Raw genomic sequence first — 26,200 nt, forward strand, 5'->3', positions numbered from 1 at the left:
TGACTCGGTTTCAGCTCAGGTCATGATTCCCAGGTCCTGGGATCGAGCCCTGCACTCGGCCCGGTCTGCTTCTCCCTCCTCTCCCTGCTCCTCCCCACCCCCACCCCCGTTCTCTCTCTTTAATATAAATAAATCTAAAAATAATAATTAAAAGGGGGAAAATGTATTAACAAAGGCTAAAAATTGTTATATAAACATCTCAGGAACTTAGAACAGCAAATTCAACCCAAGAAAGTAACAGAAAGGAAATAATATAGAGAAGAGCAGAAATCAATGAAATGGAAAACAAACACATAATACAAATCTCAAAACCAAGAGCTGATTCTTTGAAAAGATTAAAGAATGGATAAACTCCTAGTGTTGAGACTTATCAAGAAAAAAAAATACAAATGATATCTGGAATATAAAAAGGGGACACAAGGGCGCCTGGGTGGCTCAGTTGGTTAAGCGACTGCCTTCAGCTCAGGTCATGATCCTGGAGTCCCTGGATCGAGTCCCGCATCAGGCTCCCTGCTCGGCAGGGAGTCTGCTTCTCCCTCTGACCCTCCCCCCTCTCATGTGCTTGCTCTCTCTCATTCTCTCTCTCAAATAAATAAATAAATAAATCTTTAAAAAAATAAAATAAAATAAAATAAATAAAAAATAAAAAGGGGACACAAATACAGATCCTACAGTCTTTATAAGGATTATAGGTACCGAATTGAAAGCAGGGACTCAAGATATCTATTCACCCATGTTCTAGCATTATTCATGATAGCCAAAAGGGAGAGGCAACCCAAGTGTCCATCAACAAATGAGCAAACAGAATGTGGTATAGTGGAATATTATCCAGCCATAAACAGGAATTCTGATACATGCTATAACATGAACCTTGAAAACATTAAGTGAAATAAGACTCAAAAGGACAACTATCATATGATTTCACTCATATAAAATAGGCAAATTCATAGAGATAGAAAGATTAGAAGTTATTAGGGGCAGGAAGGGGAGGGGACAGTGGAATTATTGCTTAAGGGTTACAAAGTTTCTGTTAAAGGTGATGAAAAAGTTTTGGATATAAATCACTATCTATGACTATATCACTATTTATAGATATCACTACATAATGATTGTTTAACATTGTGAATATACTTAATACCACTGAATTGTATATAAAAATGATTAAAATGCAAATTTTATATTAGGTTAATAATTATAAGTGGATGCTATAAACAACTTTATACCAAAAGAATTTGAAAATTTAGATAAAATGGACAAATTCCCAGGAAAACACCATTTACCAAAATTGATACAAGAACAAACAGACAATATGAATAATTCTAAATCTCTGAAAGAAGTTGAGTATGTAATTAATAACCCTTCCACATCCGGGGACAGCATCCATAGGCATTCAGAATGGTCCAGCATTTGACCTGCTGTCATAGGCTGTCCTACGATACAGCCTCTAACAAAACTAGGCTGTCCCAAACCCCTGGTAATAGAATCATTTACCTTTATACCAAGAAGGTTGGGAAATCACCCAAATCTGCATGTGGTGTGGGCCCAGGCCGACTTCAAGGAGTTCGTGCTATGAGACCTAAAGTCCTTACGAGGTTGTCTAAAATGAAAAAACAGGGGCGCCTGGGTGGCTCCGTCGTTAAGGGTCTGCCTTCGGCTCAGGTCATGATCCCAAGGGTCCTGGGATCGAGCCCCACGTCGGGCTCTCTGCTCAGCGGGAAGCCTGCTTCTCCCTCTCCCACTCCCCCTGCTTGTGTTCCCTCTCTCTCTGTGTCTCTCTGTCAAATAAATAAATAAATAAATGAAATGAAATGAAATGAAATGAAATGAAATGAAAAAACACATCAGCAGGGCCTATGGTGGTTCCATGTGTGCTGAGTGTGTTCATGACAGGACCAAGTGTGCTTTCCTCATCAAGGAGCAGAAAATCGTTGTGAAAGTGTCGAAGGCACAAGCACAGAGTCAGAAAGCTAAATAAACAATGAAGCTTTTTTGAGTAATAAAAAAAATCAGAAGTCTTAAAAAAAAAAAAAAACCCTTCCACAAAAAACACTCAGGGCCTAGGCGGCTTTACCACTGAATACTGCCAAACATTTAAGGAAGAAATAATATCAATCTTACTCTTCCAAATAAGCGATAAAGAACACTCCTGAACTCATTTTATGAAGCTACCATACCTTAATACCAAAACTTGACAAGGACATTACATAAAAGGAAAATTCCAGGCCAATTTCATTCATGAACATAGATGCAAAAATCCTATGACAATATTAACAAGTTGAATCCAGCATATATAAAAAGCATAACACATCATGACCAAGTAGAGTTCATTCCAGAATACAAGGTGGGTTAAGAATGAAAATCAGTAAATACAGAATTGCCACATTCACAGAATAAAAGAGGCAATGCTTACGATCATTTCAAAAGATGCAGAAGAAGAATTAGATAAAAGTCAATATCCATTCCAGATAAAAACTCTTAGCAAACCAGGAAGGAAAAGGAGTCTACATAATCTGATACAGTTATCTATAATAAACCTATAGCAAACATCATATTTAATGAAGAAATGTTGAAAATTTTTCCTCTGAGATGGGGAAATGAGAAACGGATGCCTTCTATTTACCTTTTCTATACAACAAACAGGGCCACGCTAACCTATTGGAGCAAGACAGTGATATACTGTAAGCTTTTCAGGGCATTTATCCTGTTGGGTGGGGGAGAATGGGAAACAGAAACCTTTAACAAAGAAGCAATTATAGAGCAATGAGAATCTCTCTTCCGCTTCGCTCATCCCTTTTTTTCTTCTGAGGATCAGAACCAGAGTGGAAGCAACAGTTTTTAGGATCACCAGTCAGATAATGTTGATCATTCAACTTTAGACCAAGAAGGGGCCTTGAAATATCATCTCCTATAACAACCCTGTCGATTCACAAGAAAAGAACCATGATCCAGAGAGATTAAAGGAGTTGTCCAAGATCCGACTGCCACTTAGATGCCATTTTCCTCTCTGGTTGGTAATGTGAGTCCCTTAGGTCCAGTGCACGAAGCCCCAGGTGCAACAGCGACTTCACCTCCTGGGGTGAAGGCTGTGGAGTAAAGCATCACCCATGGAGAGGCCGAGCATGTCCAGTGGCGCACCTTTTGCCCTGCTGACATCACAAGCAGAATGCTGGGGCTGGTCACACTTGAACTGTGATGTCAGGGAACAAAGCTGGGGGAAATCTTTGAGGAGGGGGGCCAACTTGATAGGGAGATCACGAAAACAGCCACCAAAGGGAAAGGTACGAAGGCAGCCATCAGATCCCAAGAGATGGAGAGGGCTGGGGTGGGGGCACACAGGACTGAGGGGGACCCTCCCAACAGCTGGTGAAGTGGGACCAGGGCAAGACACCTGCACCTCAGTGCCCGGGGGTTCTATTCTCTCCCATCCTAGGGCAGCCGAGCCTCTAGCCCTCCCTGACATGCAGAAGGTTTCACGTAAGTACTTGTGCTTCCTACCTTTCTTCTGAAGGGCCAGAGAAGTGGCTCCTTTCCCTGACATTGATGTGACTTCTTTCTGCCATCCGCTGGCTTGTCCAAGATGTGTTGCAGGAGTTAGGGCTGGGACACGGAGAACACAATCCCCATGTCATGCCCCCCGTGTGGCCTGACCGATGACGCAGTCTCTGTACCCCATGGGCAGACAGCTGCTTGTATGGGAAGGACTGGTGTACCCCTGAAAGGCCCCTCAGCTCCTGCTGTGGCTCCTTCATGGCTCTGCTCTATCTTCTCAGGGCTAGCCCAGGACCACAACCCAGCCCTGCAGCCCCCTGCCCAGCCCTCGAGACCTCCCCAAACCCAGCTCCTGATGAGTAACAGCAGTCTCCGCACATTCGAGGACCAAGTCCTCTGTCCCATTTGCCTGGAGGTGTTCCGCAACCCGGTCACCACCGCCTGCGGGCACAACTTCTGCATGAGCTGCCTCCAAGGTTTCTGGGACCACCAGGCCTCCGTGGGCGAGACCCTCTACTGCCCCCAGTGCCGAGAGAGCTTCCCCTCCAGACCGCGCCTCTGCAAGAACGGCATCCTGGAGGAGATGGTGACCTGCTTCACCCAGGCCAAGGGCCAGACCTTGGGATCCTCCCGGATCCTGGCGGGGCCCGGGGACGTGCCCTGCGACTTCTGTTCTCCGCAGAAGCTCAAGTCAGTCAAGTCCTGTCTGCAGTGCATGGCCTCCCTGTGCGAGAAGCACCTGCTCAGCCACTTCGAGGACCAGGCGTTCCGGGACCACCAGCTGCTGGAGCCCGTGTGGGACCTCCAGAGCCGCCTGTGCCGGAAGCACCGCAAGCTGCGGGCCCTGTACTGCCGCACGGAAGGCTGCTGTGTGTGCGGGGCCTGCCTGCTGGAGGAGCACAAGAACCACGACACCCTCCCCCTGGAGGAGGAGCGGGCCCGCAAGGAGGTGAGGCGAGGGGAGCCGGGACCTCACGGTTCTGAGGCTCTCACGGAGGGTAACTGTCTTCACAAGCCAGGGCACACCGGTCCTTGGGGGGCAGTTACACAACCATCCAAGTGATGGTCATGGGGGTGGACGCGCCACGACATGAGAAAGGGTTGGCGAGTTCGATGAGCGAGGGTCCCGAGTTGTATGTACGAGTTCTAGGTTCTTTTGTTGTTGTTGTTGTTGTTGCACAGCAAAAGGAAAGTCTGAGAGAAAACCTGTCGTGTCAGGTGGGGCATATCCCCTCCTTTTCTCTACTTTTTTTTTTTTTTTAAGATTTTATTTATTTATTTGAGAGAGAGAGAGAGAGCACATGAGAGTGAGGAGGGTCAGAGGGAGAAGCAGACTCCCTGATGAGCAGGCAGCCCGATGCGGGACTCAATCCCGGGACTCCAGGATCATGACCTGAGCCGAAGGCAGTCGCTTAACCAACTGAGCCATCCAGGCTCCCTCCTTTTCTCTACTTTCAACTTTTGTTTAATATAGTTGTACTGCTTTTTCGAGGGGAACACTTAGATTTCAGACATTCCCTCACGTGTATTCAGTACGGGTGCTCTTCCCACATAGCCACCCAGGAACGGTCCACGGCCAGGAGGCCCGGCCGGAATGTAAACCCATTCACCACCCTGTTGAGCTCAGCTGACACTTTTTCCGTAGCAAGACTTGGTGAACGAAGCAAGCAGTGTGTTGATTTATAGTCTGGCTTGAGCTTCTTAACTTGACGGTGCACCAGCAACAGTTCCTGGACAGGCACTTGGAACGGCACAGTTCTGTCATCTATTATAAACAAGAACGTGCCCGTTGCTGTGACGGGTGGAGACTGAAGGCTTCTCTGTAGAGGGACTTGGGACACAGGGCTGCCTGGGCCAGGCAGGGCCACCCCCAGCAAGGTATCTCCGGGGCTCCATATCTGATAAGTCCCTCCTCGACCCACTGCTGCCTCTCAAGCCCCTGAACCCTCCACAGCCCCTTTCTGTAACCTGAGACCCGGTGGTCGTCACTGTCAGGAGCAGAGAACCTGAGTCCTAAGAATGGGGAGAGAGTCTCAGGGAGTAAGAGACCACAAGCAGAGGGTAGACCCCGGGTCATCTGCCCTTCAGCTCTGGTCTCTCTCATGTAGGCATCTTAGGAATGTAAGAGGTATGTCTCCTCTGGGCTTGTAGAAGGGCTTCTCCGAGGCCACCTCTCCGAATCAGGGCCCTCTCCTCCTCCCTCTCGCTCCCAGGTGGAGGTTCGGAAGGTCCAGGCCAATGTGGAAAACCAGATGCTGATCATCAACTCTGACAGCCAGAAGCACCGAGGGCAGGTGGCCTTTCTCTCGGTAAGGCTGGCCCGCCCTCTCCCAGGCCCCGGCTTCCCCGCAGTGCCCTGCATCAGGCTGAGGGCCACTCTAAGGCCTTGGCGTGGATGTCATGTAGCCCGGCAGTCAGCAACAGGATGCCGAGGCACGCTCCAGGCCATAAGACTAGGGGTACCCGGCTGGGGCTCAGAGATGCCTCTCGACACACCGTCCACCCCACCCCCCCACAGAAACTGATCCAGACAACACGGGAGGAGGTGAACACCTGCTTCTCAGAGATCATCCAGGAGGTCAGACAGCTGCAGATGAAGGTCTTGGATTTTGTGGAGAAAGAGGAGGCCGCCGCTCTGGGGAAGCTAGGCCGCTCCATCCAGCAGAGCCACAACCGGCTACTGAAGCTGGAGGGGGACAGCATCTGGCTCCGCACCCTGCTTGCCAACAGGAGTGACCAGCAGTTTCTGCAGGTGAGGCCCCCCCCACCCCTGTCTCTGCCCCCGGCCCTGATCCAGCCTCTGCCCCCCTCCACCTGTAGGTGCACCAGATCTGCCCAGACCTAGGATTAAGTGATCAGCATTTGGGGCTGCGTCTCTTTGTCCATTCTTGGGCCTCCGGGAGGCTCTCCCTCCCAGGCCATAGGCCCTGAGCTTACACCAACCCACTTGGCTTCTTCCTCCACCTCAGCACTCAGCCTTACCCTAACTTTCCTGCCTTCACTTCCCTGGAACAGAAGGGAGTGGACGCCGGGATTCCAAGTATCTGCCACAGTCTATATGTTTCTCCAGACTAGCCCAGGCCAGGGCTGGAAGCGAGACCAGAACAATCCATATAGCCTGGAACGAAGTCCTTTTTCCTTCCCCAGCCCTGGTCTGGTCCCCAGCCCGTTGCTGCTACAAGAGGGTAGCAGGCAGGGTCGCCAGCGGAGGTTTGGGTGACAGCGGGACCCAGGGCTACCCAAACCCCGTGCTGGGGAACTCCGGACTCAGCACAGACCTCCTTTCTTCAGCTGGTATCACGTGCCCGGGAGCAGATTTCTAATTTCTAGAGCTGTTGCTCACCGTGTCCAGCTGCGCCGCCCACCCCTCCCACCCCCCCACCCCCCCGCCCTTGGCCCCGACACACACACCAGGAAACATTTGGCAAGGTTTTTCTTTTCTTTTTTTTTTTTTTTAAGATTTTATTTATTTATTTGACAGAGACACAGCGAGAGAGGGAACACAAGCAGGGGGAGAGGGAGAGGGAGAAGTAGGCCTCCTGCCGAGCAGGGAGCCCGATGCGGGGCTCGATCCCAGGACCCTGGGATCATGACCTGAGCCGAAGGCAGACGCTTAATGACTGAGCCACCCAGGCGCCCCAAGGTTTTTCACTAAGCGATTAAAAGCTCTAAAGAAATCCTCTTCCCATTGTTTCTCATACACTTTGCCTGATGCACTAGGCCAGAGCAGCCACGCTTTTGGCAAAGCCCTCATCTAAGACCTCACAACCAGCAGGAAGGGAGAGAGACGTCCAGGTTTGAAAACGAGCCATTTGTCCACCTGCCCGTGATTCTGGGGACCCCGGAGCCCCTAGCATAAGCGGGAGCTCCTGGCATCCGCCTGGGCCCTGGCTCACAGGGGAACCGCTGGCCGCTCCCTCCCTTCAGGAGTTCCCCAGGCTGAAGCACTTCCCTGCCTACGTGGAACCCCTGATGGGAACCAGCTGTGAGGAGAAGCAGACCTTCCTCCAGTTGCCAGAGACCCTGGCGGAGCTCCGCAGCCGGCTGATGGATGTGGGTCTCAGCTTCATCAGTCAGCTCCTCCTGAAGGGTCAGTACCGGGCAGCCCAGGGCCAGCGGAGACTCACCTGCATTCGGGGGGTGGGACTGCCCCACAGGGCAGTGTTCGGGGTTCCAGGCACTTGCAGAGAGCCCTGCCTGCCCTGTGCACCTTCCCCCAGGTGACGCAGCCTCCTGGAAGCCCATGCCTCTCTCCGGAAGGACACTGGGCTCGAAGAGTGTCCTCAGCAAAGCCCCTCCATCTCCCCCAGGCATTAAGATGAACTCCTATGAGGTGCTGCCCCCAGCTGTGGACAGAAAAACACTTCTCAAGTGTGAGTCCTCAGTGCTGGGGTCCAGAACAATGGGTGGGAAAGAAAAGGGCAGCCCCCCCCACGGGGGGGCATTGTCTTCCCCAGCCCCGCCTGCATTCAGACCAGGGCTCCAGAGAGATGCCAGCTCTCTGACCTCCCACGGGCGCCTGGAGATCTCAGAAGGACTCAGCCTGTGACTCCAAGGCCCTGATAGGGAGGGGAGGACTATCCTGTCCTCCCCATGGGTGGGGCAAGGACCTGCCTATGGCCCAGCTGCTGGTTCTGCCATCCTCCCTGGCTCTGGTGGGGCACAACCTCTGCCCTCAGTTCGGTGCCTGCCAGTATCCCCCCCTCCCCCCCCCGACACACACACACACCCCGGGCTTTAGCCAAGCCAGCTTGGATGACACTGTCCATTTCTTCCTCAGACAATCTCCCTTTTCCTTTGCTGCTTCTGCAGCCCCTCTCCGGGGCAGGGCTGGGAGGCACATCTCAGTGACTTCTCTGAGATATAGGGGGTCTCTCTGGTGAATCCCTGAGTCACCTCCTCCAGGAGCCCTTGACCTTCCCTCAGTCCCGTTCAGTCTCCTGTCCTCAGCCCCGGGGGCGCTCACCCGGGCTCCCTTTCACGTCCCCTCCCCCCAGGTTACTGCAACCTGAACTTTGACCCCACCACGGCCAGCGAGGAGCTGTTCCTGTTCAAGGAGACCCACTCGGTGCTGAACCTGGGCATCCTGCTGGAGCCCTTCGCCGCGGGCGGCCCCTTCCCGGGCTTCAAGCAGTGGCCGCAGGTGCTGTGCTCGCGCGGCCTGTCCGAGGGCCGCCACTACTGGGAGGCCGACGTGTCCAACTCGTGGGTGTGCCTGGGCGTCACCTACCGCCGCAGCCCCCCGCTCGGCGGCCGCCCGCGCCGCAACGTCGTCTACCTGCTGGGCCGCAACCCCTACTCGTGGTGCCTGGAGTGGGACTCGCTCAAGTTCTCCGTGTGGCACAACAACACGCAGACGGTGCTGCACGGCGGCTACCAGCGCACGCTCGGCGTGGCGCTCGACTGCGGCGCCGGCTGCGTCTCCTTCTACTGCGTGGCGGGCGGCGTGAGCCTGCTCTACCGCTTCCTCGTCTCCTTCCTGGAGCCGCTCTACCCCGCGGTCATGGTCAGCAGCGGCGCCTCGGTCACGCTCAAGCAGCACCCGGAGGGGGGCGTAGGCCGCGGTCAATAAAGCTGGACTAGAGCGCTGGCTGGGCCCGCGGGGGCGGCGAGGGGCTCCGGGGGAGGGGAGGGGCGCCGGGGGCGGGGAGGGGCTCCGGGGGCGGGGAGGGGCTCCGGGGGAGGGGAGGGGCGCCGGGGGAGGGGAGGGGCTCCGGGGGCGGGGAGGGGCGCCAGGGGCGGGGAGGGGCGCCGGGGGCGGCGAGGGGCGCCGGGGGCGGGGAGGGACGCCGGGGGAGGGGAGGGGCGCCGGGGGAGGGGCGGGGCGCCGGGGGCGGGGAGGGGCGCCGGGGGCGGCGGGGGGCGCCGGGGGCGGGGAGGGGCGCCGGGGGAGGGGAGGGGCGCCGGGGGCGGGGAGGGGCGCCGGGGGCGGGGAGGGGCGCCGGGGGCGGGTGCCGCCGGAGGTCCCGGCCCCGGGTTGGAGGCGGAGGGCGGCCCACCGGCCTCCCGACCCGCGGCCCCGGACGTCCCGGGAATCCCAGGAAACAGGCAGACCCCTCCGTTCCCGCAGCCCCAGGAGAAGGGCTCTGAGACAGGCTGGAGTTCCCCCGGGACTGGGGACAGTCCGATGGCCTCCGGAGGGCAGATTCCTGACCCGGGTGCACAGTCTCCCCCACCGTGGCGACCGCCCTCCTAAGCCCCATAGAGGCCCCTGGCCTTGGTTTTCCAGGCTGGTCCCGGCACCGCAGCATCGGGGCCCAGGGACGTGTTCCCGAAGGCCCTGTGGCCTGAGTGGGCGGGGCTTGGAGCAGACGGCTTCTCTGCGCTCCTCCCCCGCAGGTGACCTGGCTGAGAGTGGCACCTAACCGATGGTTTGGGTGGCGGGGGGTTCTGTCCCAGTTGCTTAATTGGGGGCTGGGAGGTTAAGGCGAGGAACCCAGGCTGATCTCAGGCCCAAAGAAAGGCTGAGGGCTTACTGACCAGAGCAGAGCGTCGCATACACCTGCTGTTCCAACATCTGGAGCAGATGTGAAACTGAAGCTGTCCACTCTCCACCCTCCTCTGTGTGGCTGGAAGCTGTTTGCCCCAGCCTTCGGCCCACCCCCCTCCACTCTCCTAACATGTCGCACTGCCCAAAAGCAAAGGGGCTGCTTCCCCACCCAGGCCTCTGCAATCCCACCTGCCCGGTCAGCGTGTGCGGAAGTTGGCCCGCGAGGCTGGATCCCGGCCAGGTTCCTGCTTGGCCACCGCAGGAGCGTGCCTGGGGACTCGGCCCATCTGGGGAAGCCACCTCAGCATTTCCAGCCTCAACCAGCCGCTTGTTCCTACGGTTTCTCTGCGGGAGCTCTCAGGTTAATGATTGACTCTGAAGAGGAACTGCTACAAGTCCTGGGAGAAAAGCCCTCGGGCAACGTGGTCCAGAACCAGGCCAAACAGCGCCCGGCCCCACGGGTGTGCCTGAATTCCATTCCCGCCTGGCCGGTTGGAAGAGAAATTAGTGACCCTAGTTTCCCATCAGGAGAGGTCATTTTAGGGCCAGGATGGGGCCAGACTGGAATCAGGTGTAGGGGGTACTCTCAAGGTCTCTGAGGGTGGGGCACCCTCAAGCAAACTGTGGCTGTGATTTCTTGCTGACCTTCCTTTCTGGAGTCTTCACTCTTGTTCCCATGAGCTGTTCCCCATGCTGCTAGGTAGGAAGGAAATGTAAACTTTTCCCCGTGTTCAGGAGAGGTCTTTCACACCCAAATGCCTACATCTTGGCTCCCCACCCCCAGCCCCTGCAATCTTCATTCTTCCTGGGATGAGGTCAAGAAGTGCTGAGGAGGCGAGGGTAGGGTACAAGGAGACAGCAGGGGTCTGCTCTGACTAGCCGAATGGATCTCCAAGTCTTTCCCCATCTCCTTGCAAGGAGGCAGCTACCTTTGCCAGCTCTTCATGGGGTGCTGTGTGATGCTGGAAACCATCCTGACACCTTCGGGCACATGTTGGTGTGAAATCCACATCTGAACTAATAGGGGTATTTGCTTTCCTAAACAGCTCTTCCTTTGCAGTTCCTAGGCCACTAGGAGTTCACAATGATAGTCCTGGGGGTCCTCAAATGCTTTTTATTTCACAAAGCCAAATGGCAAGCAGGCCTGCACATCAGGGAGGCTAGCCAGCAGACCAAAATGTCAATATTTTCTGCTCATGGCTCAGCATGTGCCTCATGGCAGAAATATGCTAGAGGGGTCCTCCCCGGTGCAAGATCAGCCAGTGCTCTTGGATAATCCATGTCTGTGAACCCTACCCTTTCCCTTTCCCCCACTGCGGAGACACCAGGGAAGGGACTGTCCCTAGAACGCCACCCACACACTTCTCATGCCTTCCTTCTCCCGCCTTAGCACTCAAATATTTTTTTACTGTGAATCTGAATAGGCTATAAACTAGTCTGTCACCAAGGATTATTTCGCTTTAAAAATGTCTGTGTGGGGGTGCCTGGCTGGCTCAGTCGTTAGGCGTCTGCCTTCGGCTCTCCTCGTGGTCCCGGGGTCCTGGGATCGAGCCCCACATCGGGCTCCCTGCTCAGCAGGAAGCCTGCTTCTCCCTCTCCTACTCCGCCTGCTTGTGTTCCCTCTCTCGCTGTGTCTTTCTCTGTCAAATAAATAAAATATTAAAAAAAAAAAGAAAAGAAAACTTACAACAATACTACATACTTTCAAAATGCAAAAAAAAAGTTATTCAAAATGCAAAAATGACTTGTTCACTGGCTGCATAACATTACATTCTACAAATCTACATTCTACAAATTCTACAAGTCCTATAGCTTTGGTGTATGTTTTGTTTGTTTGTTTGTTTAATCTCTACACCCAACGTGGGGCTCAAACTCATGACCCTGGGATCAAGAGTCAGCATGCTCTTCTGACTGAGCCAGCCAAGAACCCCTCCTATGGCTTTGTTTTGTCTTTAATTCCTTCCTTGATTCCCACTGGAGGTGGGTGGCAAGTGGCAACCCAGCCAAAGCCAGATATTGCTTCCTCCATGTTACTCCTAAGTTTGACCCAAACTCAGAAGGGTCAAGGTAGGGGCCAAAGGATGCTGGCAACAGCCATGATTTCCACCCATCTCATCATGCCATCCCACAGTGGGGGGAGAACAGAAGCAGGACCAGGTGGCAGGAACCTAGGGAAGAAGCCTGAACCCTGCCCTCTCGCAGGGGTTGGTGTGCTCAGGCTGGGGATAGAAGGGAGAGGATGTTTGTGGGAGCCTCGGGCAGAGTATGCCTGGCATATGGTGGGTACCTGATGGCTGTCAGGAACATCCCACTCAAGAGAGCATAAGTTCAACTCTGCACTTGTCCTGTGAGGAAGGCCCCTGGTGGTATGTGGACCAAGTCCCACCAGCTAAGGAGAGGTGGGCTGTCTCCAGCCTGCCCTGCTGGCTCAGTCCCACCCCGACTCCACCCCCCAGCTCCTTGCCACAAATATCAGTCTCTTGTAGCTCTCATGGGTTTCATTACCAGACTTCATACCATCCTACCCTCCAAAGGGTCTTCCCTCCTGGGCTTTGCTCATGCTGTTCCCGCTGCCTGGAGCACTCTTCCACTCTCGCCCCCTTAAGTCCTACTCATCACTTGTCATGTACTCCCGTGCAGTCCTTAAGACAGCTAAGATGCTGTGTTCCAAGAGGCCAGTCTTGAACCCCCCTCTCCCTAAGCCAAGTGGGGTCCCTTCCTCTCTGCTCCCATAACACTCTCTGCATGCATCCCGCCTAGCATCCACTTGTTTCATGTGAGAATTCTCCATCGGATGTAGGGCCAGGCTGGATATTTCATGTCTCCAGTGCTTAATGCATGCCTGCCAGAGAGCAGGTCCCTAATAAACATTGACCCAAGGACTGAAGAAACCTTTGCAGAGGTTGGGTCAGGTCAGGCTGGGTGTGAGTGGCCTGGCACAGCTGCCCAATGACTTCCTTCTCCTCCCTTTGCCATCCTTTTGCTAAGTTAAGTCTGAACATGCCCTGCATCCAGGTGGGAGCAAAGGACCTTCCTATTCCTCCATTTGCTTCCACTTTCAACCTCCCTTTTAGCGCGAAGATTCTTTGAGGCTGAGGATCCTCCAGCAGGTGTGTGAAGGGAGAAACACATACCTCTCTCAGCCTCTGTTTCCTGATCTGTAAAATTGCATGGATAGGGATACCGTTCATATTTGTTAAAGAGTCTATGACTCCCAATGCTTCTCAAACCAGACAGCTGGGAAACATGCATTTGGGGCAGGGCCAGGACTAGGGTGAAGCAAGTGAGGCATTCACCTCAGGCACAAAATTTAAGAAAGGGCTCCAAGGGGCACCTGAGTGGCTCAGTCAGTTAAGTGTCTGCCTTTGGCTCAGGTCATGATCCTGTAGTCCTAGGATCGAGTCCTACATTGGGCTCCCTGCTCCCTGCTCAGTGGGGAGTCTACTTCTCCCTCTCCCTCTGCTCCTTCCCCTGTTCATGCTCTCTCTCTCTCACCCTCTCTCTCTCAAATAAATAAATAAATAAAATATTATTTTTAAAAAGGGTACTAAATGAGAAAAATATGCAGCCAAGAATACTTTATCCAGCTAGGCTGTCATTGAAAATAGAAGGAGTCAAAAATAAGTAAAATTAAAAAAAAAAAAAAAAAAAGGGCGCCTGGGTGGCTCAGTTGGTTAAGCGACTGCCTTCGGCTCAGTTCATGATCCTGGAGTCCCGGGATTGAGTCCCGCATCAGGCTCCCTGCTTAGCAGGGAGTCTACTTCTCCCTCTGACCCTCACCCCTCTCATTTTTCTCTCTCAAAAATAAATAAAATTAAAAAAAAAAAGAAAAGAAAATAGAAGGAGTGATAAAAAGTTTCCAGGACAAACAGAAACTAAAAGAATTTGCAATCATCAAACCAGCCCTATAAGAAATATTGAAAGGGGTCCTCTAAGCAAAGAGAGAGCCCAAAAGTAACATAGACCAGAACAGAACAGAGACAATATACAGTAACAGTCACCTTATAGGCAATACAATGGCACTAAATTCATATCTTTCAATAGTTACCCTGAATGTAAATGGGCTAAATGCCCCAATCAAAAGACACAGGGTATCAGATTGGACAAAAAAGCAAGACCCATTGATACGTTGCCTGCAAGAGACTCATTATAGACCCAAAGACACCACCAGATTGAAAGTGATGGGGTGGAAAACCATTTATCATGCTAATGGACATCAAAAGAAAGCTGGGGTGGCAATCCTTATATCAGACAAATTAGATTTTAAACCAAAGACTGTACTAAGAGATGAGGAAGGACACTATAGCATACTTAAAGGATCTATCCAACAAGAAGATCTAACAATTGTAAATATCTATAATTGGCAGCAGCCAATTATATAAGCCAACTAATAACAAAATCAAAGGAACACATAGACAATAATACAATAATAGTAGGAGACTTCAACACTCTCCTCACTGAAATGGACAGATCATCTAAGCAAAAGATCAGCAAGGAAATAAGGGCTTTAAATGACACACTGGACCAGATGGACTTCACAGATATATTCAGAACATTCCATCCCAAAGCAACAGAACACACATTCTTCTCCAGTGCACATGAACATTCTCCAGAATAGATCACATACTGGGTCACAAATCAGGTCTCAACCAGTACCAAAAGATTGGGATCATTCCCTGCATATTTTCAGACCATGATGCTTTGAAATTTGAACTCAATCACAAGAGGAAAGTTGGAAAGAACTCAAATACATGGAGGCTAAAGAGCATCCTATTAAAAAATGAATGGGTCAACCAGGAAATTAAAGAAGAATTTTAAAAATCATGGAAACAAATGAAAATGAAAACACAACTGTTCAAAATCTTTGGGATGCAGCAAAGGCAGTCCTAAGAGGGAAGTATAGAGCAATACAAGCCTTTCTCAAGAAATAAGAAAGGTCTCAAATACACAACCTAATCCTACACCTAAAGGAGCTGGAGAAAGAACAGCAGATAAAGGCTAAACCCAGCAGGAGAAGAAAAATAATAAAGATCAGAGCAGAAATCAATGAAATAGAAGCCAAAAGAACAGTAGAACAGATCAACAAAACTAGGAGCTGGTCCTTTGAAAAAATTAATAAGATTGATAAACGCTTGGCCAGACTTATCAAAAAGAAAAGAGAAAGGACCCAAATAAATAAAATCATGAATGAAAGAGGAGAGATCACAAACAACACCAAAGAAATACAAACAATTATAAGAACATATTATGAGCAACTATATGCCAACAAATTAGACAATCTGGAAGAGACGGATGCATTCCTAGAGATGTATAAACTACCAAAACTGAACCAGGAAGAAATAGAAAACCTGAACAGACCCATAACCAGCAAGGAAATTGAAGCAGTAATCAAAAATCTCCCAACAAACAAGAACCCAGGGCCAGATGGTTTCCCAGGGGAATTCTACCAAACATTTAAAGAAGAATTAATACCTATTCTTCTGAAACTGTTCCAAAAAATAGAAATGGAAGGAAAACTTCCAAACTCAATTTATGAGGCCAGCATTACCTTCATCCCGAAACCAGACAAAGATCCCACCAAAAAGGAGAATTACAGACCAATATCCCTGATGAACATGGATGCAAAAATTCTCACCAAGATACTTGCCAATAGGATCCAACAGTACATTAAAAGGATTATTCACCACAGCCAAGTGGGATTTATCCCTGGGCTGCAAGGTTGGTTCAACATCCGCAAATCAATCAATGTGATACACTACATTAATAAAAGAAAGGACAAGAACCATATGATACTCTCAATAGATGCAGAAAAAAACATTTGACAAAGTACAGCATCCTTTCTTGATTAAAACTCTTCACAGTGTAGGGATAGAGGGTACATACCTCAATATCATAAAAGCCATCTATGAAAAACCCACAGCAAACATCATTCTCAATGGGAAAAACTTAAGAGCTTTTTCCCTAAGGTCAGGAACACGGCAGGGATGTCCACTATCACCACTGCTATTCAAGTGGTGATAGAAGTCCTAGCCTCAGCAATCAGACAACAAAAAAAAAAAAGAAAAGGCATCGGAATCAACAGAGAAGCCAAACTCTCACTCTTTGCAGATGATATGATACTTTATGTAGAAAACCCAAAAGACTTCACCTCAAAACTGCTAGAACTCGTACAGGAATTCAGTAAAGTGGCAGGATATAAAATCAATGCACAGTGGTGCCTAAGTGGCTCAGTGATTAAGCATCTGCCTTCAGCTCGGGTCATGATCCCAAGTCCTGGGATCGAGCCCCGCATCGGGCTCCCTGCTCCACGGGAGGCCTGCTTCTCCCTCTCCCACTCCCCCGCTTGTGTTCCTGCTCTCGCTATCTCTTTCTATCAAATAAAAAATAAAATCTTTAAAAAAAAATAAAATAAAATCAATGCACAGAAATCAGTTGCATTTCTATACACCAACAATGAGACAGAAGAAAGAGAAATTAAGGAGTCCATCCCATTTACAATTGCACCCAAAACCATAAGATACCTAGGAATAAATCTAACCAAAGAGGCAGAGAATCTGTACTCAGAAAACTATAGAACACTTATGAAAGAAATTGAGGAAGACACAAAGAAATGGAAAAACGTTCCATGCTCATGGATTGCAAGAACAAATATTATTAAAATGTCTGTGCTACCTAGAGCAATCTACACATTTAATGCAATCCCTACCAAAATACCACCAACTTTCTTCACAGAAATGGAACAAATAATCCTAAAATTTGTATGGAACCAGAAAAGACCCTGAGAGCCAGAGGAGTGTTGAAAAAGAAAACCAAAGCTGTGGCATCACAATTCTGGACTTCAAGCTCTATTACAAAGCTGTCATCATCAAGACAGTATGGTACTGGCACAAAAACAGACACATAGATCAATGGAACAAAATAGAGAACCCAGAAATGGACCCTCGGGTCTATGGTCAACTAATCTTTGACAAAGCAGGAAAGACTATCCAATGGAAAAAAAAAAAAACACTCTCTTCAACAACTGGTGTTGGGAAAATTAGACAGCCACATGCAGAAGAATGAAACTGGACCATTTCCTTACACCACATACAAAAACAGACTCAAAATGAATGAAAGACCTGAATGTGAGACAGAAATCCTTCAAAATCCTGGAGAAGAAGGCAGGCAGCAACCTCTTCCACCTCAGCGCAGCAACTTCTTCCTAGACACGTAGCCAAAGGCAAGGGAATGCAAGGGCAAAAATGAACTGTTGGAACTTCATCAAGATAAAAAGCTTTTGCACAACAAAGGAAACAGTCAACAAAAACAAAAGACAACCGACAGAATGGGAGAAGATATTCGCAAACGACATATCAGATAAAGGGCTAGTATCCAAAATCTATAAAGAACTTATCAAACTCAACACCCAAGGAACAAATAATCCAATCAAGAAATGGGCAGAAGACATGAACAGACATTTCTGCAAAGAAGACATCCAAATGGCGAACAGACACATGAAAAAGTGCTCAACATCACTCAGCATCAGGGAAATCGAAATCAAAACCTCAATGAGATAACACCTCACACCAGTCAGAATGGCTAAAATTAACAAGTCAGGAAACGACAGGTGTTGGTGAGGATGCGGAGAAAGGGGAACCCTCCCACACTGTTGGTGGGAATGGAAGCTGGTGCAGCCACTCTGGAAGACAGTATGGAGGTTCCTCAAAAACTTGAAAATAGAGCTACCCTACGACCCAGCCCAATGCAATTGCACTACTGGGTATTTACCCCAAAGATACAAATGTAGTCGTTCGAAGGGGCACCTGCACCCCAATGTTTATAGCAGCAATGTCCACAACAGCCACAGTATGGAAAGAGCCTAGATGTCCATCGACAGATGAATGGATTAAGAAGATGTGGTATATATATATACAATGGAATATTATGCAGCCATCAAAAAATTGAAATCTTGCCATTTGCAACGACGTGGATGGAACTAGAGGGTATTATGCTAAGCAAAATAAGTCAATCAGAGAAAGACAATTATCATATGATCTCACTGATATGTGGAATTTGAGAAACAAGACAGCGGATCATAGGGGAAGAGAGGAAAATATGAAACAAGACAAAACCAGAGATGGAGGCAAACCATAAGAGACTCTTAATCTCAGGAAACAAACTGAGGGTTGTTGGCGTGGACGGGGGTAGGAGGGATGTGGTGGCTGGGTGATGGACACTGGGGAGGGTATGTGTTGCGGTGAGCGCTGTGTATTGTGTAAGACTGATGAATCACAGACTTGTACCCATGAAGCAAATAATACATTATATGTTAAAAAAAAAAAATTGCAATATTAAGAAAAAAAGGGGGGCTCCAAAAATCTCAGTAATCAAGATAAATGTTTTAATGCAATATTTTACAAAATCAAAATTAATGCAAAAATCTATGATGGGCAGAATATCAAAATAGTAAAAAAGGCCAGATCTGACCCAGTACTGGGACCACTTGTTTTGTAACTCCTCACACTAAGCCTGGCCCTGATTCCAATAAAATTCTATTCATGAAACCAGGTGACTCCATTGGCCATAGTTTGTTGATCTGATTTTCTATAATTATTGCATTAAATTATTTGCCTTGATTACTGAATTTTCTTGGTATCCCGTAAACTTTGGGCCCCAGGCAAGTGCTTCACTCCCCTCACCCTAGATGGGCATGTTGCGTATATGGACTTGAGTAGCTGGACCAGGGGTAGGCGTCAGGGATGTCAAAGGTCCTGCAAAGCTCAACATAGCCATTACCAAATACCCCTGTTGTTAGTGGGATATATATGTGCACAGATACTTCAAATGAAAAGTTAAACAACATTCATTTAGCTGCTCACCCTTGCCAAAACAAATAATAATCAAACTCTCAGAAGCTCAAGGGCACCCATTAAGAGGCCTTTGGTTCCCTGCCAAGTGTTTCTGGAAGCTGACTCTTTCTCATTTACGACTAGATTCTTCCTGCCTGGAGGACATGTGTCTTACTGCTTTTGCATTTCACACGCAGTTGGGAGATGACACCGATGCTTATATTTTTGCCCAGTTTGCTCCAATGTTCCACAAAAGTCCTCTGAGTGGCCCTGTGGGCTAGGCACAGGGATCCCCATGGGGGCTGCAGTGGGAATCAAGATAGACTGAGTCAATCAAGATGACCCCAGTGCAGCTCAGGGAGTGGAGGAAGAGAGGCCCTAAGATCAGTCACAGTGGTGCATGTATCTAGCCACACACTGAGGTAAAAGCTCTTCAGGGGAAGAGATGACAAGGAGCCATCCCACGCCAAGCATCAGCAAACTGTGCCCATTGCCCGTTTTTGTATAGCTTGCAAGCTAAAAATGGTTCTTACATTTTTTTTTAAAAGATTTTATTTATTTGACAGAGAGAGAGACAGCAAGAGAGGGAACACAAGCAGGGGGAGTGGGAGAGGGAGAAGGAGGCTTCCCGCTGAGCAGGGAGCCTGATGCGGGGCTCGATCCCAGGACCCTGGGATCATGACCTGGGCCGAAGGCAGATGCTCAACGACTGAGCCACCCAGGCGCCCCGGTTCTTACATTTATTAATGGGGGAAAAAAATCAAAAGAAGAATATTTCGTAACACATGAAAATTACATGATGTTCAGATTTCAGTGTCCATAAATAAAGCTTTATCGGAACGCAGCCATGCTCATTTGTTTACATAGTGTCTGGAGCTGCTTTTGCCCACGATGGCAGAGCTGCCACGGAGACTGGCTTGCAAAACCTAAAATATCTACCATTTGGCCCTTGACAGAAAAAGTGTGTCAACTCCTGATTTAAATCAATATAAATGCACAATAATGAAAAGGTCAAAGAGGAGAAGTAGATGTGCTAGGAGGAATAACTAGGAGAACCGGCCTCGCCGGGGAAAAAGGGAAGTCTTCCTGGAGGAAGTGATGTTTGAGCCATGATCTGAAATGATAAGAGTTTCCAGGCAAAGGGGATCAGGACAGTCCTCCATGCAAGGGGGACAGCAGAGGCAAAGCCCCCACAGCTGGAAGAACATGGCAAGCGGAGAAGGCCAGTATGGCTGGAGGGCAGTGAGTGAGGATGATCGATTTGGGGCTGAAAGGGCGGGCAAGGGCCAGGCTTTGAGGGTCTTGTGGCCACACCAGGGGCTCATCTTCATCCTGCAACTCCTAGAAAGCCACCGTAGAGTGGCTCACCCTAAGCAGGGTGAGCAATGGGTCAAGATCAGACTTACTTTGCAGAAAGATCAGCGCAGCTACAGCGTTGAACGGGGATGCGAGGACTCAGATGGACAACAACGGCTGAGACTGGTCTGGGGGTGGTGGTGGAGATGAGGGGAAGTGGCCAGAGTGGAGAAATACTAGGAGGTAAAGTGAGCAGGACTTGGTTATGGATTAGATATGGGGCATGAGAGAGACAGAAGGTCACAGAAACTCATGGGATGCGGGCACTGCCATTTACTGAAACGGATTCCAGAAAAAAGACCCGGTTTGGCTGGGGTGTGGGGGAGGGGTAGGGGAGGACAGCATCCATGGCGAGTACTGGTTGATGTTGGGTTTGGGTGCCTTTGAGGCACACAAGTGAAGGTGCCAAGTTGGATCTGGAATGAGGGCTCATCAGTATACAGGTGGTGGTTGGAGCCACAGGTGTGGAATGAAAGAGGATGGGGTGAAGGTCAGAGTCTGCGGAACTCTGCCATGCAAAGGTCAAGGGTAAACAGCCAGAGTGGCAGGAGAAGTGGCAGGAAACCCAGGAGAGAACGATGTCCTGCACGCCAAGGAAAGTTCAAGGAGGGAGGGGTCAGCGGGGTCAGACGCTTTAGGTGAGGACAAAACATGTCCTTTGGCTGTGGTGACCCAGGAATGACCAGAAGGGGCAGATGTTCAGCTTTTGAGGTCAGAGGGAGGAGGGGAGTTGTGGAAACACACCCAGGGAGAGGAGACACCTCTCATATCCAGCTGGGCCGTGGAGGGGGCTGGGGCAGGAGCTGGAGGGGAGTATGAGTGGAAGGAGGAAAGACCTTTGGTTTTGTTTTATTTTAGGAGAGACCGGAGCTCATTTAAATGCCAATCTTGTACAACAGCCTATCTGCATGATGATTGAGAATTCTTCCGGGTAGATTTGCACCCAGCAGAAATTTTAGACTTAGCAGGAAATGCTAAAACCCCCAAGGTTCCCAAGGGAAGGAGACTCGGGGCAGAAGGGGCAGACCAGGAGAACCAGGGAAGATGTCTCAGAGGAGGGGGTCCTGGAGCTGCACCCTGAGGATGGGTGACTCCATCAGGCTGCAAATGCATCCTGGGCAACTGTACTAGGTTAAATAGTGCCTCCCCCAACTCATGTCCACCTAGAACCTCAGAATGTGCCTTGATTTGAAAATAGGGTCTTTGTAGACGTAATTAGTTAAGATGAGGTTATATTGGAGTAGGGTGGGCCCTAATCCAATGACCAGTGTCTTTATAAGAAAACAGAGACACAGAGATATCCAGACACAGAGAGAAGATGGAGGCAGAGATTGGGATGATGCCGCCACAAGCCAAGGATCACCAGCAGCCCCCAGAAGCTGGGCAGACAGGCGTGGAATGGATTCTCCCTCAGAGCTCCAGAGAGAACCAACCCTGCCAATACCTTGATCTCGGACTTCCGGCCTTTAGAACAGTGAGAGGATACATTTCTGTTGTCTTAAGCCCCCCAGTTTGTTGTCCTTTGTTATGGATGCCCCAGGAAACCAACACAGCACCTGTTGAAAGCTTTGTGTTGGGTGCTCTGCCGGACACTGGAGATACCAAAGCTGATCATCCCCGAGGTGGTCCTGGCTCTCTGGAAGCTGTGACATGAGGGGCCACCAGGGATGACTCTCTAGAAGAGGTGGCACTTAGTCTCTGTCATTATAAACAGTGGGGGCTTTCCAGGGTAGTGGGGTAGCGCCTGGGTGAAAACAGGGACATGACCAAATAGCCGTCAGGACCGGAGCTAAGGAGGGGAAGGGACCAGCAGGGGATGAGGGGCCGGCAGAAATCTGAACTCGATTCTTCGGTGCTCTGGGAGCCATGGAGGAAGGCCCTTCAGGGAGTGACATGATCCAGTTTGCCTGATCGAGGCTGAATGGGAGTGAGAGAGAAGGTTCTGGAGGTGAAGCAAGGACATGAGCAGGGGCGGTAAGGAAGGGCAGGAATGCACACAAGGTAGGGTAGATAAAGAGGTGAGTTCAATGCGTGGGCTGTCAGTGTGTGGGCTTGGAGTATTGGGAAATGGGTGTGTGTCCAGAGCCCTGCCCAGGTGTGGGCAGAGTGGTCCGGGAACTCAAAGCCAGGGAAGGCTTTCAGGTACAACCCCTGAAAAGGTGGGTGCTTTTGGAAGATGAATCTATCAGTCCAGGCAGGGAGGCTGAGTAGAGAGATTCTATCAAGGTTCAGTGTCTGCGCTGTGTGGGTCTGATGTGGCCCCAGCACCAGGAAGAAATAAGACATAGAGCAAGATGGGCAAGAGGAGTCAGTGGAATTAACGAGTAGCTGGATATGATGCTGGAGGCGAAGGGGACGGAGGGAGGCCTGGGACCAAGTCAGAGAACTTGAGGTGGGGCCCGGTCTGAAAAGGAAAATGGCAATGATGGTGTGGGGACAGGCTGAGTTGGGGTGACAGAAAATCACAAGGAGATGGGCCTGGAGCTCTGGAGAGAGGGGGGCTAGGCTGGAGGAGAGAATCTGGGTAAGAGGCTAGAAGGAGGAATCAGGAGAAGGAAGAGGGGACACAAGATGAGGGAGTGGCCCCAAAGCCAAGGGAGCCCCCCTCCAACAGCCTCCTCCTAGGCTAAGAGAGAGCAAAGTGGGTATTTGGAGAGAGTGCTGTGTCCAGGCCGTAGTTTCAGAAGTGCCTGCCTGATTTATGACCATCGCCCCTTCCCACACACCTGAACTCAGGGCAGAGCTCAGCACAGGCACAATCCCGAATCAGGGGGTATGAGGTCACCCTGTGTTTTCTCTTGTCCTGTTTCCCAGCCCGGCCCCAGCATAAGGCAACATGCTGCTCCTAAGTGGGAGAGAGCAGGGGGCTGGAGTGGGGGGCAGGGGGGGTGGAAGCTCTGGGTGCCCAACATCACCGCCAGCATCTATGACCAGCTCCAGGACAGACCGTGCCCATCAGATATGAACTCACGGGGTCTTTGTGCAAACAGCCAGCTAGACCTCTGGGACCAGCCGACAAGCTGCCACACGCCCTGGGCAGAGTAGGGTGAACAGGCAGAGGAGTGAAAGAGAACGAATAGAGAAGCTGCCCCAGTGCTGGTGGAGAAGGTAAGGCCCTGAGGGGTCCAGCCACCAGTGGTGTTCAGGACAGCCCAGACAGGTCACCCCCGTTGTCCCAGCAGGGACAAAGCCAGAAATATCACAGGGTCATAGAGGCCAAGAACTGGGGAGAGGGACAGAGAGACCAGGACCCCATCCTGGAACTTTTAAGCACTTAAAATTTTTTTTTTTTAAAGATTTTATTTATTTATTTGACAGAGAGAGAGATAGCGAGAGAGGGAACACAAGCAGGGGGAGTGGGAGAGGGAGAAGCAGGCTTCCCGCGGAGCAGGGAGCCCGATGTGGGACTCGATCCCAGGACCCTGGGATCATGACCTGAAGCAAAGGCAGACGCTCAACGACTGAGCCACCCAGGCGCCCCTAAAATATTTTTTAAAGAATCCCAAACTGTGGGCTTAGGGTGTTAAGACCCAGGAATGGGCGAGTTACTTGGATGGGCAATAATTCATTCCTTCATTTCAGCCAATGAGCTAGTACCTGGACAGCACTCCATACCATACATGTCGACCCTTCTCTTAGCTGTTATAATCCTGCATTACACACTGTGCTAAGTACTGGGGAAGCACGGATCCTCCAGCAAGAAAGCAAGGAGCTTAGTGGGAGACACACAGCACTCAGCGGGATTAATGCCTCCCCCTGTAAGGTCTGAGAGGCCTTCTTGGAGGAAGGGCCTTCTAAGTGGACGCCTGAAGACCAACCAGGGGCCAATCAGACAAAGACAAGGCTCCTCGAGACAGTGTTCCACCACACACGTGCAAAGATCTCAGCAACAGAGTGTGGTGGTGATTGATAATCTGTACCGATGTATGGTGATTGTGCTATTAAGTACTAATTACTTACTATTATTTCCTGAAAATTTGTGATTTTGAGCAAGTGCCTCCCTCTCTCTTTGAGCAGATGCCTCAGTTCTCTTATCTGTAGGAGGATGACCCTTCCAACTCTGTGTCCCTAGTCACTCACCTGTATTGACAGCTGTCCATAGGCTCTCACAAAAGGGGACCTGATGCTAGGCTGTGCACTTAGACCAGCACTTAGGGGACAGAGTCACAGAGGAAGGCTGGGGAAGGCGGTAGGGAATGTCTGCCAGAGCCTGGCTTGGAGCTCTGCGGTCACAGTGACCATGCTCCAGCCTGCTGGGAACCTCACCCTCGAGAAGCACTCAGAGTCCAGGAAGGTGGAGGGAGTGTCCCCACAGCTCTATCAATTTTATCTTGATGAAGCAGAGGTCATAGTTAAAGGTGGAGCTCCCGAGAGAATGGTGAGATCCTGGGAAAAAGAGAGGTAGAAGCTTCCAGGTAGTCCCTGGGTATCGAGTCCCTGGATCCCACCAGAGTACCCAGGGATGGGGTGGAGGGCTGCAGCCGGTCTGTTCTGAGTACCCAGGGGCAGGGACTGCCACTCACAGGACTGAGCCAGGCTGAAGTGCGAGGTGCTGAGATGGTGCAGATCCCTGAGTACAATCCCTTCTGTCCCCCATACAGGCCTGAGACCATCCCTAGAGGACCATGGATGCACTTTAATGGACCCCACCCCCTCCTCTCAATGTTTGTATCCAAGGAAACTCAGGCTAAAATGAATGTCCCTTCACATAAGAGCCAAACCCAGCACGGAGACCACTGGCAAGAAATGAAACATAATCACGGAGGGGCGCCTGGGTGGCTCAGTCGGTTAAGCGTCTGCCTTCGGCTCAGGTCATGATCCCAGGGTCCTGGGATCGAGCCCCGCATCGGGCTCCCTGCTCAGCGGGAAGCCTGCTTCTCCCTCTCCCACTCCCCCTGCTTGTGTTCCCTCTCTCACTGTCTCTCTCTGTCAAATAAATAAATAAAATCTTAAAAAAAAAAAAAAAAAAGAAACATAATCACGGAGATGACTTATGTCTAAGACGTAACTTATAACTAATGCAAGTATCTCCTACATAATTCACCCAGAAGTTAAGCCATCCTAGTGGGTGTGAAGTGGTTTCTCATTGTGGTTTTGATTTGCATTTCCTTGGTGACTAATGATGTTGAGCATCTTTTTTTTTTTCTTTTTTTTAAAAGCAGGCTCCACACCCAGCATGAAACACAATGTGAGGCTTGAACTCACAACCCTGAGATCAAGACCCCAGCTGAAATCAAGAGTCTGACGCTTAACTGACCGAGCCACCCAGGGGCCCGAAGCATCTTTTCATGTGCTTATTGGCCATTTGTATGTCTTCTTTGGAGAAATGTCTACTCAGATCCTTTGCCCATTTTCTAAAAGGGTTATTTGTCTTTTGGTTGTTGAATTATAAGAATTCTTTGTATATTCTCAATACAAGTTCTTTATCAGATATATGATTTGCAAATTTTCTCCCTTTCTGAGGGTTATCTTTTCACTTTCCTGATGGTGTTTTGGCACATGAAAGTTTTAATTTTAATTTATGTGGCTTTTTCCTTTGTCACTGATGCTCTTGGTGTCATATCTCAGAATCCATTGCCTAGTTCGAGGTCATCAACATTTACTCCTGTGTTTTCTTCTAAAAGTTTTATACTTTTAGGGGTGCCTGGGTGGCTCAGTCGTTAAGCGTCTGCCTTCAGCTCAGGTCATGATCCCAGGGTCCTGGGATCGAGCCCCGCATCGGGCTCCCTGCTCAGCAGGAAGCCTGCTTCTCCTTCTCCCACTCCCCCTGCTTGTGTTCCCTCTCTAGCTGTCTCTCTCTCTGTCAAATAAAAAAATAAAAAAAAATAAAAAAATAAAAGTTTTATACTTTTAGTTATGACCCTTTTTTTTAATCCTGTGCGGTAGAGTCCAGGCTCATCCTTTTGCGTGTGGATTTTCAGTTGTCTCAGCACGATTTGCTGAAAAGATCATTCTTTCCACACTGGGTTGTCTCAAGACCCTTGGAGAAAATCAACTGATCAGAAATGTAAGGGTTTATTCTCAACTCTATTCCATT

The 26,200-nt window shown here is 50.0% G+C and overlaps 2 protein-coding genes across 2 annotated transcripts; both read left to right on the forward strand.

Annotated features, from left to right (window-relative positions):
* Positions 1-1,285: 1,285 nt before the first annotated feature.
* Positions 1,286-2,155, forward strand: LOC144381033 (large ribosomal subunit protein eL34-like). Its single transcript, XM_078066476.1, has 2 exons — positions 1,286-1,600; positions 1,827-2,155. The coding sequence occupies exons 1-2, from the start codon at positions 1,396-1,398 to the stop codon at positions 1,973-1,975; spliced, it is 354 nt and encodes a 117-aa protein (XP_077922602.1). The 5' UTR covers positions 1,286-1,395; the 3' UTR covers positions 1,976-2,155.
* Positions 2,156-3,458: 1,303 nt separating this feature from the next.
* LOC118533395 (E3 ubiquitin/ISG15 ligase TRIM25-like) lies at positions 3,459-9,073 on the forward strand. The gene is made up of 7 exons (XM_036088685.2): positions 3,459-3,474; positions 3,771-4,438; positions 5,703-5,798; positions 6,008-6,241; positions 7,417-7,579; positions 7,710-7,862; positions 8,487-9,073. The coding sequence occupies exons 1-7, from the start codon at positions 3,459-3,461 to the stop codon at positions 9,059-9,061; spliced, it is 1,905 nt and encodes a 634-aa protein (XP_035944578.2). The 3' UTR covers positions 9,062-9,073.
* The last annotated feature ends 17,127 nt before the right edge of the window (positions 9,074-26,200 follow it).

Source organism: Halichoerus grypus, chromosome 2, assembly GCF_964656455.1.
Source record: "Halichoerus grypus chromosome 2, mHalGry1.hap1.1, whole genome shotgun sequence".
NCBI classification, from domain to species: Eukaryota; Metazoa; Chordata; class Mammalia; order Carnivora; family Phocidae; genus Halichoerus; species Halichoerus grypus.